Source organism: Mauremys mutica, chromosome 17, assembly GCF_020497125.1.
Source record: "Mauremys mutica isolate MM-2020 ecotype Southern chromosome 17, ASM2049712v1, whole genome shotgun sequence".
In the NCBI taxonomy this organism is placed as follows: Eukaryota; Metazoa; Chordata; order Testudines; family Geoemydidae; genus Mauremys; species Mauremys mutica.
In genome coordinates this window covers 9,885,989-9,898,503 of record NC_059088.1, presented here as the reverse complement: position 1 = coordinate 9,898,503, position 12,515 = coordinate 9,885,989, and the positions used below count along the sequence as shown (strand labels likewise).

General features: G+C 49.5%; 2 protein-coding genes across 2 annotated transcripts in view; one reads left to right on the top strand and one right to left on the bottom strand.

Moving 5' to 3' along the window:
• LOC123351333 overlaps positions 1-12,515 on the top strand; it is a 113,441-nt gene that overhangs the window by 52,227 nt on the left and 48,699 nt on the right. The window lies entirely within an intron of this gene.
• Positions 2,045-3,286, bottom strand: LOC123351335 (interferon-inducible GTPase 5-like). Its single transcript, XM_044990610.1, has one exon. The coding sequence runs from the start codon at positions 3,284-3,286 to the stop codon at positions 2,045-2,047; it is 1,242 nt and encodes a 413-aa protein (XP_044846545.1).

Below are 12,515 nucleotides of genomic sequence, written 5' to 3'. Positions count from 1 at the left end.
TTTGTGCCCACATGGATGAGTAGCATGGGGTAGTAGTCAGAGGGCTGGATAATCCTTGACAATGCCTCTGTAACATCTCAGATACGGGCCCCCGGCAGGCAGCATACCTCCCGAGATGAAATGTCAGGGCAACAGATGGGTGCCTCCGTCCCCCTCAGCAGAGAGTCTCCGACCACCACTGGTGGCAGCAGACCTCCCAGCCTTAGGGGTATAAGCCTTCTCCTCCTTTACTGTAGGGGGTGATTCCTTCTCTCCTGTATCAAGAAGAGCATAACGGTTACCTATTACCACGGCAGAAGGGTTCGGAGCAGGGGTGGAGCACTGCCTGCTGCCAGAAGTAACCAGCTGCCAGTGTCTACCCTGAGCCATCTCCTCCTCCACCCGTGGTGTGTCAGCAGTCCTGTGTACTGGGACAGCTACCTCAGCTGTCTCCACATGGACACTGTCCAGGAATTGCTCGTGGATTCGGATGCTCCTCAACCTAGCCCCCTCCTCCTGTAGCTCTCCCACCTGCTGCCTGAGAGATTCCACCAGCAGGCACCTTTCACATTGGATGCCCCCCCCAGCCCCGCCCCCAGCCTGGATATCAGTAAGTGGAAATTGCAAGTTACATTCCCTGCAAAACCACACCAGGAGCTGGGTAGAAGCATCCATGCTCAGGCGCTCTGTCTGGCTACAGGCGCAGGTGGAGGAGACAGAAGCGGTGCTGGCACAGGTGTTGTGGGTCTTCCTAACCATCGTAAGCCTCCCTCTGTCAACTCCCTCTCAAACTCCCCTGTCTGCAGCCTCAGGGAAGCTCAGATGTGGATTAGCATCTCCCAAAATCCATTGTTGGCCAAGTCCTCCCAATTACTTGAATAACCCCTTCACACTGTGTTGACCAAATCTGTTTTATGTGCTTCTTACAGCAAACACTTTTAAATACAAGCATAAAGCCAACGCTCATAACTTCAGAAATAAAAATGCTACATGCATACAAATAGGATGAATATATTCCGTACAGCATAACCTTTGTAAAGATATGTTACATGGCATATCTAGCATAAAACATATTCCAGTTATGTCACATTTACACTCGCATATTTCTATAAAGCACTATGGGGTGTAACGTCACAATGGGTTTAGCAGTGAAATGTTTCCAAACTCTGTTCAGGGTAAGACTTAGTTAAAGGGCTAATAACAGCCTCTAGTGTAAAGATGGCAGATAGAGAAAAGAATCTTATCTAACCTCTGCTATAAAATCCATTAAACGGATGTGCCCGGAAGACCAGATCCCCAGAGCAGGTCAATGGGATTGAATCAATGGAGCTAGGTGTATTACTAGGTGTATTACTGTGCTTGTGGGTTTCTAACCGAGTCTGTTTCCCTGGGGCTCAGGGACCTGCATTAGAGCAGCGTTGAGTTGAGAGCTGAGTTCATGGCAGCTGAGCAGATTACAGGTCTCATGTCTTCATACTTCTTAGAAATCTATTGTTAATGGTGTCCTCTTAATTAATTGTGTTCAAGTGCTTTGGGTTGAATTGGTCTAACCCAGCATTGAATGGCAAAGGGAAAAGGACTCAGGGAAAGAACAAAATCTGGAAGCAGCTGGTTCCGGGTTCACTATTTGCTAATCACATGTTTGCACGGTTATTTCAGCTCTGCTGACTTCTCATGGTCAGACTTTGCACTGCATACAATAGGCCACATCCTCAGGTGGTGTCAATTGCTTCATTGGACTCAGGAATCTCCATTGATTTACACAGAGAAAGTTCAAGTATATTTAAAAATCTTGTCCGATGCTTTTAATTAACATAGACCAGGACTTTTGGAGCTGGTATTTGCACTGCTGCTGTCCCTCAACTTTCCCATCTGGGGCCTGGCTTAAAAAAATAGGGGGCCAGGGAACTGTACCTCAGTTTTGCCAAACTCTGGGGATCTTTTTCAACATTTTTTCGTTTGTTGCATTAGATTTGAGTACAGAAGAATCTGCCATTGTCCTCTGGTTGGCTCCAAGCTCCATCTGCCAGAGGCCTGTGTCCAGCTTGTTGGTCCCTTGTTGCTGTTAGTTATTTGTTTTCCCTTCTCCATCCAATGCCTTGACCAGGACTCTTTGGGCATCTTCAGCAACACCATCCAGAAAGCTGTTCAGCATTCTGTATGTCACTATGAAAGACCTCTCTGCAGCAAATACGGTCCCAATCAGTGGTATCATGCTGACAAAATGTTTAACTACCATTAGACCCTCCCCTGTAGCCTCCCTCAGCAGCTTCTCGGCTGTTTCTTTTGAGATCTTGTTGGCCAATGGGGACTTGATCACGTCCTTCAGCTCAGCGACAGACTTCCCAACCTGGCTAGCGAGTATAATGAGGGAAATATCATCCAGCCCAAAGCTCTCACAATACTCTCTCATGTTATTCAACAGGATGCCAATGTCGCACTTCACCGAGAGAGCCGGGAGAGGAACAGCTGCGATGGCGCACGACTTCAGGGCTTGTTTCCAGATCTGCCTCTGCAAAACCTTTTTCTTCTTTTCCAAGATTGGTTCGGAAAGATTGGGCAGGGCCAGGAGGAAAACGTGTTTCTTGTGACTTCCCAGTTCCTTCAGTAACTTTTTCTGCAGTTTGGGAGAATCGTATTTCTGAAATTCCCTGCTTGACACAAGGAAAACCTGCGGGGAGCTCATCCCTTCTCTGCACAGGTGATTGACGCAGTCATTTCTGATTTTCTCCAGGGTTCTCTCTTCATTGAAGCTCTTTTTGCGTTTCTCATTGTAAATGTCCAAGTCCACCTTGGAGCGCACAAAGTAAAACTTCTTCCCCATCTTATGGATCTCCTGGGCCAGTTTGGCGTGGTTGGCTCTGAACCGCTCTGAGGCGAGGATGATGAAGAAGTCATAGCGATTGAATGTCACCTGCTCCAGGTAAGTGTCTGGCTGAAAATCTGGGGTCCCGATCCCCGGCAGGTCCCAGAAGATCACATTGGGGTACTTGGAATGCTGGTACCTCTCTGGTTCTATGGTCGTCTCTACCACCCCGGTCTCAGCTGATCCTTCATCCTCATCTCCCAGGCCCCGGAGGGCATTGAGGAAAGATGATTTCCCAGCTCCTGACTCCCCTGTGATCGCGATGTTGAGTTCAGTTTTTTTAAGCAACTCGTCAGACCTCTGCACCACATACGCTGCTCCTGAGAGGTCTCCTGCTTCAATGGCAGCCTTGATCTCATTGGTTTCCTGCTCCGACAGACCAGGCAGTGTATTTCTGTGTTTTGTAAATATGCTACCGAAGAGAACTTTTAGTTGTTCCATCCTCCTGTGGAAAAAAACCACCCAAAATTAAGTGTCAGTCTTAATCTTTTTCCTCCCTCAGAACAAGTCACCCGGAATTGTAACATGCAGAGAGTAAAAGAGAATGTTTTGTAGCAGACAGAACACTAGACTGGGACTCAATTTCCCCATCTGTAAAATGGGGATAATGAAAAGCGCTGGAGACTACAGATGGAAAAGCATGATGGAAAAGCCAGGTATTATTATTTAACATCCATGTCCCATACTTCCTGTGGGGCTGGCACGCTCTCCCCTTTACTCAGCACCTCTGAGAGCCGACAGTTCTTGTCTGGCTCCTGACCCGAGCCATGATCCTTGCCACCCCCAGTGTAGCCTGTTTGCCCTATTTCCCCACACCGCCCTCCAGCTGCTGGGCCTCCCCCTTTGAAACACCCCTTCTCCAGCCTCACAGCCGGCCCAGGGGTGGCATTGTGCCGCAGGCTGCTGGTTCACCCTCGACAGGGACAGGGTTTGTGGGCTCCGTCGCAGAGTCACGTCTGCTGCAGACAGATGTGTAGAGTCTCTTCCCAGATTGGGGGTGGGGGACTCTGCACCTCCACCCCATTGCTAAGGGTGACGTATCTGGGTGTGAGGGGAGGGAAATGGAGGTATCCGTATCCTTCCCCCACAGACACCCCCCATCCCTTCAAGTCCTCCCCATGCTGGTGTCCCCTCTGCTGCCTCCCCGGTCAGGGGCAGGGACCCCCAAGTCCTCACCTTCCCCATGCGGTGCCCAGCCATGGGGCAGAGCCCCCAGACTCCCCCTTCCTGCCCATTCCCCCCGATTCTGCTGCTTCAGGTCAGAGCTGCGCAGTAGGAGATATGGGAGGAGGGTTCAGCTGTGCCCCTCCAAAGCCCTGGGTCTTCATGTGCCCCCCTCTCTGTCCCCCCTTCCAAAAATGCCCTCGCTGACTCCACGTCAGTCCCTGCATCCTCTTCCCTGGTCCTCAGCCCTGACAATGCCTGACCCCCGCCCCCCGGCCCAGGGTGTGCTGGGCAGCAGAGAGATGGGAGGGAAGGAGGGGGAGAGCCGGGCCGTGGGCCATGGGGGTGCTGGAAAATGATCTTTCAAAAAAAGCCAAGGAACTGGCCTGCCCCCAAAGTTTGTAGGCGCAGTGTTAAGGTGGCCTGGAGGTGCCCTTCCAGAACGTGGAAAGTGGCTAAACGTAAACCTCTGAGAATAGGGACGTGATGAGTCAAAAATACACCCCAGACCCACAATGCAACCTTCATTGTGCTGCTGTCACTTACCCCTCAGGGAGCCCTGCAGACCCTGGTCCCTACGCCACCAGACAGCTGATATTGCCCACGGCAAGAAGGCCCCGTGCGTGGCTGCTGCTGCAGCGTATCGAGCTCAGCGCTGGATCTCTCAAGGTACGTCCACCCCTCTCCTCACCTCACAGCGACAGCTCAGCCCCCTGCTCCAGCCACTCTGTCGTTCCTTCAGCCCAGCTGCACCTGGCCCAGCGAACGAGGTGTGTGCAGATGGGTGCTGGAAATCAAAACTGGAAATCAATGCAAACAACATTCTTTTCAGTTTCTGGCACCACCCTTGCTCAACAAATCCCAGGTTGCCAATTTCAGGGAGGCTGTTAAGGTGGCTACTGATCTCCTAACCCCTGTGTTTGCACCCCACAGTCCACATGGTTCAGCTCTGACCTGCCACACGACCTGCTGCTGTGGTCAGAGGCCTCCATTGTTTGCAGCTGTTCTACAGCAAAGAGACTTAACTGCTCTCTCCATTGAGCCTGAAAGCGAGTGTTGGGCTTTGATGGGGAGCCCTGGCTCCCATCCTCCCTGCTCTAACCGCTAAACCCCACTCCCCTTCGTACACAGCCCCGCCGGTGTCTAGCACCCGTTGCTCTTTGGCGGAAGCAACGCTGTCATTGATACGCAGGGTGAAAGCTGAATCAATGCTGTGAGAGCCGGGGCCAATTTCTGCAAGGAATCCCTGCACCAGTGACTGCAACTGCCCTGAACGCAGTGAGGGCCACTGGAGCGAATGCCACTGAACAAGGAAACACAAGTCTTTGGGTGATGATGCGCCGCATACAATGACACTTTTACTTCAATGATATCTATGCCGCCAGCAGCCTAAACCAACTCCTCCCCGAACGACGTTAGCTGTGACGACGGGAACCCTTGTCCGCTGCCATGGCTGGGTCTGCACTGGGGCTTTTGTCAGCAGAGCTATGTCAACCGCGGTGGGATTTTTTTCATGTCCTTGATTCATGCTCAGACCCAGTGTCATGGGTTTTCTCTGCTTCCCCGTTGACTGTTGGCAGAGGAGGTGGAAAGCTCGCAGACGCAGCTCTGAGCATGACCCCGAGAAGAACCAGGAGACGGAGTCTCTGGGGCAGAGATCTCACTGTGGTCAGGCTGGGTCATGTGTAGTTCACTGGGCATGTAAAGGATAGAAAGCAGAGGGAGGTGTCATTTCAGTTGTACACATCCACAGAATCACAATTTCAGTGGTTTCCTCTCTGCAGTGTGTGTGTGTGTGCGGGGGGGGGGAGGGGGAATCGCTGCTCCCCAGCTCCAGATGCTCTGGTTGATGGAAATTTTGATAATACAGCATCACCGGAAGTGGGTCAATTTTGGTATCACTCGAAAGCCCTTTCCCCAGACACAATGTGGGCAACCATGACAAACCTACAATTATTCTCTAGCTTCATAGACTCATAGCAGTAGGACTGGAAGGGATGTCGCTAGGTCGTCTGGTGCAGTCCTCTGCGCTGAGGCAGGACGAAGTTTTATCATTCTCGACCATCCCTGACAGGTGTTTGTCCGACCTCTTCTTAAAAACCTCCAGTAATGGAGATTCCACAGCCTCCCTAGGGAATTTCTTCCAGTTCCACCCTGAGAGTTAGGAAGGTTTTCCTAATATCTAACTGAAATCTCCTCTATTACGGTCTAAGCCCATTGCTTCTTGGCCTTTCCTCAGTGATGAAGAACAATTTATCGCTCACATCTTTTGTAACAACCTTTTACATTCTTGAAGCCTGGTATCATGTCCCCCATCATTCATCTCTTCTCCAGAATAAACAAACCCAGTTCTTTCAATCTTCCCTCATAGCTCATGTTTTCTAGACCTTCCGTCATTTTTGTTGCTCTTCTCTGGACCTTCTCCAATTTGTTCTCATCTTTCCCAAAGTGTGGTGCCAAGAACTGGACATAGTCCTCCAGCTGAGGCCTAATCAGTGCTGAGTAGAGCACAAGAATCATTTCTCATCTCTTGCTTACAACACTTCTGCCAATACATCTCAGAATAATATTTGCTTTTTTTGCAACAGTCTGACATTGTTGACCCATATTTAGTTTGTGATTGACAATTGATTCTTCCTTCCTAAGTGGAGTACTTTGAACTTGTCCGCATTGCATTTCATCCTGTTTATTTCAGGCCATTTCTCCAGTTTTGCCAGGTCATTTTGAATTCTAATCCTGCCCTCCAAAGCACTTTCAACTGCTCCCAGCTTGGTATCATCCACAAACTTGATAAGTGTACTCTCTGTGCCATTATCCAAAGCAGTTATGAAGCTATTGAATAGACCCAGATCCAGAACAGATCCCTGTGGGACCCCACTCAATAGGCCCATCCAGCTTGACTGTGAGCCACTGATAACTACTCTCCGAGTACCGTTTTCCAGCCAGTTGTGCATCCACAATAATAGGTTCATCTAGGCCATATTTGCTTCTGAGAAGGTCATGTGAGGTGGTGTAAAAAGCCTGTATATTCGAGGAAATGTTTAAAAATCAATGTTGATTTAATTATACTTTAACACAGGCAAGTCAAACATGCAGCCCTCACACATTTAAATTGTGGCCCTCGCTGGCAGTGGGGTGTTAGCCGTTAACGCTCAGAACATGAGACCTGCTGAATGTCTGTAATGTTACAGATCACTGCCTGTGGAGGGAGAGCTTCAAACTGGCTTGTCATCAAGAGCAAAACAGAAACAGTTCAGAGGTGCAGATGATCAGCTTTGTGTATTATGCCAAAAGAGAAAGTGCTTGAGATGTCAGCATCCAGCCAGAAAATAAGCGGCTGGATGCTGGAAATTACTGGAGTCTGTCCACTGTATGGTATAGACACAGTTACATAACATAAGACAGCCTGGCCGGTTTCTGAACAAGGAAACTGGCTGCTGTTATTTGTTTCTCCTGTGTCCAGAGAAACTGGCCTTTGTACACACCCACAAAGTTCCCCGCTTATCTCCCTTCACACTCTCCTCTGCCATCGTGCCTACAAACAGCTTGACAATGGTTAGGGAGTGGGGGTGCTCAGACCCCCTCCCCCCATCTCTCATGCTAACTAGCGTTATGCGGATAATTGATTGCTCAGTTTGCTGGTGGCTCTGAAAAAGATCTAAAGGAAATGTTTAAACTTTTTTTGGCATTTGTAGGGGGCTTGGGGTGTGACTGAAACAATTCGCTGAAATCCACGTGCGTTCATTAAGTGTTTCAGTCAAACCAAATCTGCATTTCTCGGCAACATTGTGGCCGAAGAATTTCAGCCAGTGCTAATGCTGTCTGATATCGTCTTATTGTTTTCTTGGGCTCCTCCATCTGGCTCCAGTTTTCATCACTTGTCTTATACTCAGGTTGTCACAGCTCTTTGGGACAGGGGCCACATTTTTATTCTGTGTTTGTGCAGCACCTAGCGCAAGAGTGTCCTGGTCCGTGGCTGGGGCTCCTGGGTATTACTGTAACACAGCTAATAAATAGCAATAATAATGTACAGTGCCTAGCATGGTGGGATCCTTCGTGGGTGCTACCCCAACACAACTAATAAATAAGAAGAAGAAGCACAAATATTCTCATGGAAAGTGCCTTCTTTCCTCAGTTTCCCCCTCACTTCCCTCTCCCCCAGGAAAATTGACTACTGAAGATTTTCGGCTGGAATCTGAATTTTTTTCAGTTTGGTAGATTTAGGCCGAAAGATTTGGGGGGACTGGCAGGCATTTTTTGGGGCTCGTTTTCTGTTTTTGATTAAAATTTAATTTTCCACTGAAAATTTTGAGGCAAATCAAACATTTTCTGCAGAACCCCGCTCCATTTTCCAGCCAGCTCACACCGAGAACGATGCAGCGACCATCGGTGTCAGCTGAGCACACGAGTCACCTGTTGGTTCCTTAGACAAAGCTTCCCGGAGCACAGAAGTTGTTGTCGGCTCTAAGAACGATTTGTTTTAGTGGGGGCAGCTCCAAAAGTTGGCATGATAAGCCCCATTGAGTGCCAGCTGAGCTAACCAAAGAATGCACATGTGTATTTATAGCTACACCTACGTTTAAATATAACTCCAGGTGTTGACTTGCTGAATGGATGACGTGGGTGTGGTACAGAGGCTGTGTGACTTAGTGGGTAGGAAGCCTGAGTGGGAGTCTGGGTGATATTCCTGGCTTTGAGCAGGTAGCCAGGACTCCTGGATTCCTCCTGTGGCATTGGGAAGGGAGCAGCCTTGTGGGTAGGGAATGGGAGTCAGGACTCCTGGGTCCTGTTTTCAGCCCTGGGAGGGAAGTGGGATGAAGTGGTTAGAGTAGAGGGTAGCTGGGAATCAGGATTCCTGGGTTCTACACCAAGGAGAGAGGGGTCTAGTGGTCAGAGCAGAGGGGATGGGAGCCAGGACTCCTGAGTTCTATCCCAGCTCTGGGAGGGGAGTGGGGTCTGGTAGGTTGATGCAGGAGGAAGGGGATAGCTGGGAATCAGGACTCCTGGGTTCCGCAGAGAGGGGACTATGGTCTAGTGGTTATAGCGTGGGGGAGGGGAAAGACGGTCAGCATTCTTCAAATCTGCTCTCAGCTCAACCACTGACTCACTGCACCGCTCGGGAAAAGCCACACACTGGGCTAGACTCAGCCTTGCAAAGCTAAGGGGGGATATGATAGAGGTATATAAAATCATGAGTGATGTGGAGAAAGTGGATAAGGAAAAGTTATTTACTTATTCCCATAATACACGAACTAGGGGTCACCAAATGAAATTAATGGGCAGCAGGTTTAAAACAAATAAAAGGAAGTTCTTCTTCACGCAGCGCACAGTCAACCTGTGGAACTCCTTGCCTGAGGAGGCTGTGAAGGTTAGGACTATAACAGGGTTTAAAAGGGAACTGGAGAAATTCATGGTGGTTAAGTCCATTAATGGCTATTAGCCAGGATAGGTAAGGAATGGTGTCCCTAGCCTCTGTTCGTCAGAGGGTGGAGATTGATGATCATTGCCTGTTAGGTTCACTCCCTCAGGGGCACCTGGCATTGGCCACTGTCAGTAGTCAGGATACTGGGCTGGATGGACCTTTGGTCTGACCTGGTACGGCCTTTCTTATGTTCTTATGTAAAGCTCAGCTTTGATGTGCCCAGGCACCCCAGGGTGTTACACTCAGGTGCTCAGCCCCTTGACCTCTGGACATTGGTTCACTGCCTCGGTGCAAGCAGCGTCCCCCATTCACGAGCTTCCCCTCAATTCAACCCTCTCCTCAGCCCCGGCGCTTAGTCGTGTCTCGAATGTAAAACCCCACCCAGAGCCTGAACTGACTAACAGGTTCCTCTCCTGTCTAACAGGCTGTTTCTCACCCAAAGGTCGGTCCCTACACTGCTCGTCCCGGCGAGCTAGCTGGGATCTGCTGCTCGTGAGCCACCCACGCTGGCAGAGTGTCACCTCCACAATGCTCTGAAGTCTAGTCAAAGATTTATACAAAGTGGAACCACTTCACCAGGAGAGACCGAGAGAGATTACAAGTTTGGCTGATAAAAGTAACAATGCTGAAGTCATATAATTTGGCTTGGCAGAATTCAATATTTATTTTTTCTTTATAATTTTCGTGGATAATGTTCATGTTTATTTTTAAGCATTTTCTCCCAATTTTTATTAATCAACATTTTAATGTTATCAGGAGATTATAGGGGGTGGGTGGGTGGAGTCAGGCGATAATTATTTCATAACAGTAGATGCTGAGATTCAAAAAGTTAATAATAATAACCCGTTAAAACAGGGATGGTCACTATCAACATCCCCTGTTGAAACATACAAAGTAAATAGCCATAAATCAAACCCTAATAAGTTCTCACAGTGCATTTTTCTAACTTTGCCTGTCTGTACATTTTGATTACTATGGATGGAAATATTTTTTCATCGGGTTGTGTGTGTCCAGTGAAATCGATATTTACCAACATTTACTCATAAAACACTCATCTTTTCAAGTGTAAGCATACCTCGACTTCTGTAAGGCATCTGCCCTGGCACCGCATGGCATTTAGTTTAAAAAAATGTTAGAATGATACAAAATTAAAACGGCACACATTACATGGATTAAAAAGTGTCTGACAGCTCTCAGAACATAAATGTAAATGATGAAGCATCTTCGAGCAGGTGTGTTTCTAGCGAGGTTCCCCATCGGGATCAGTTCTTGGACCAACGCTATATAACATCTGTGACAGACCCAGGCCAGTGGGGTCCTGGTGTCTGGTAGAGGGCAAATATACTGGTCACTGGATGAGCAGTTTTCTGTTCCCTGAGTGACCAGAGCAGGGGCTGCACTAGAGTAATCAGGAACCTGCTAGAACCAATTAAGGCAGACAGGCTGATTAGATCCCCTGCAGCCAATCAAGGCAGGCTAATCAGGGCACCTGGGTTTAAAAAGGAGCTCACTCCAGTCAGGGAGAGGGGAGCCAGAGGAGAGGAAGTGCGTGTGAGGAGCTGGGAGCAAGAGGCGCAAGGAGCTGAGAGGGAGAGGGAGAGGGAGAGGATGAGGATGAGGATGAGCTGCTGGAGGACTGAGGAGTACAAGCGTTATCAGACACCAGGAGGAAGGTCCTGTGGTGAGGATAAAGAAGGTGTTTGGAGGAGGCCATGGGGAAGTAGCCCAGGGAGTTGTAGCTGTCATGCAGCTGTTACAGGAGGCACTATAGACAGCTGCGATCCACAGGGCCCTGGGCTGGAACCCGGAGTAGAGGGCGGGCCCGGGTTCCCCCCAAACCTCCCAACTCCTGATCAGACACAGGAGGAGTTGACCCAGACTGTGGGGAAGATCACTGAGGTGAGCAAATCTGCCAATAAGCGCAGGCCCCACCAAGGTGGAGGAGGAACTTTTGTCAATGGAGAAAGCACGAAATCCTCACTGGAAAGTTTGCAGATGGCACACAGATGGGGGGACTGGTAAATGAAGAGGGCGGGTCACTGACACAGAGCGATCTGGATCACATGACAAGCTGGGCACAAGCAGACAATGTGTGTTTCAATATGGCTCAATGTCAATGTGTGCAGCTAGGAACAAAGGTTTGGGGGTCATGGTGGATAATCAGCCGAACACGAGCTCCCAGTGCATCCAGGTTTTGTGGCTGGGAGGAAGCAGCCAGTGAGGGTGGGATCGGCACTGGGAAGGCAGTGTGGGGCTCAGGGAGCTGCCTGCGTTTGCAGCCTGTGCGTGGAAAGGCTGCAGGTTTGGAAAGCTGGGGGTGCTGTGGAAATGTCCTGCTGGGGTGGGGATGGTGGGTGTCTCCATGGTTACAGTCCTTCTGTGGCAGGGTCTCTGTGGTTGCCGTGCTGCTAGGTGGGGGTCGCTCAGTGGTTAGAGTCCTCCTTGGCGTGGTCTCCATGGTCAGAGTGGGGCGGGGGCTGGGAGTCAGGACTCCTGGGTTCTATCCCCATCTCCAGGAGGTGAGTGCGATCAACAGGGGCACGAGGCTGGACTAGGCCATAGAGACTGAACTCCCTTCTCTCTCCTAGACGGGTTCCTCCAGGGCAGGTGGGCACAGAGGGAGGAGGAAGAGGGAGGCTGGGGGGTGGGTGGGGTTTGTTTATTTGTTTTCTGGTACCTTAGCCATTACGGGTCATGTTTCCAGCTTGGCACCATATTAACATTGATTAAAAAAAAAGCTGAGATTCTCACATCATCACCTGACTCCTGGAGCTGAGTCTTTAAGGAAACCACCAGCTATTGTGAGACATGTGATGAACATGTGAGAGCTGGCAATGCTGTTGTATTTATATTTGCATTGTGTTTCATCTGATAGCTCCGAGGCAGGGAGAGGGGGCTTCATGTGTCATTTTGAATCAAATAAATGAATAAAATACAGGGACAGATCCAAATTCATCACTGAACATAGGGATTGGATCAGATCCGAGGTCCATTGAGTGCAGTCTCCCATGGTCAGGGCCAGATGATCCAGAGGAAGGGTGAGAACCCCACAGCATCAGATGTGGGACAACCTGTCCCCCTCAA

Coding starts and splice junctions, on each gene's coding strand:
- LOC123351335 (XM_044990610.1), bottom strand. CDS start 3,286: ATGGAACAACTAAAAGTTCTCTTCGGTAGCATATTTACAAAACACAGA.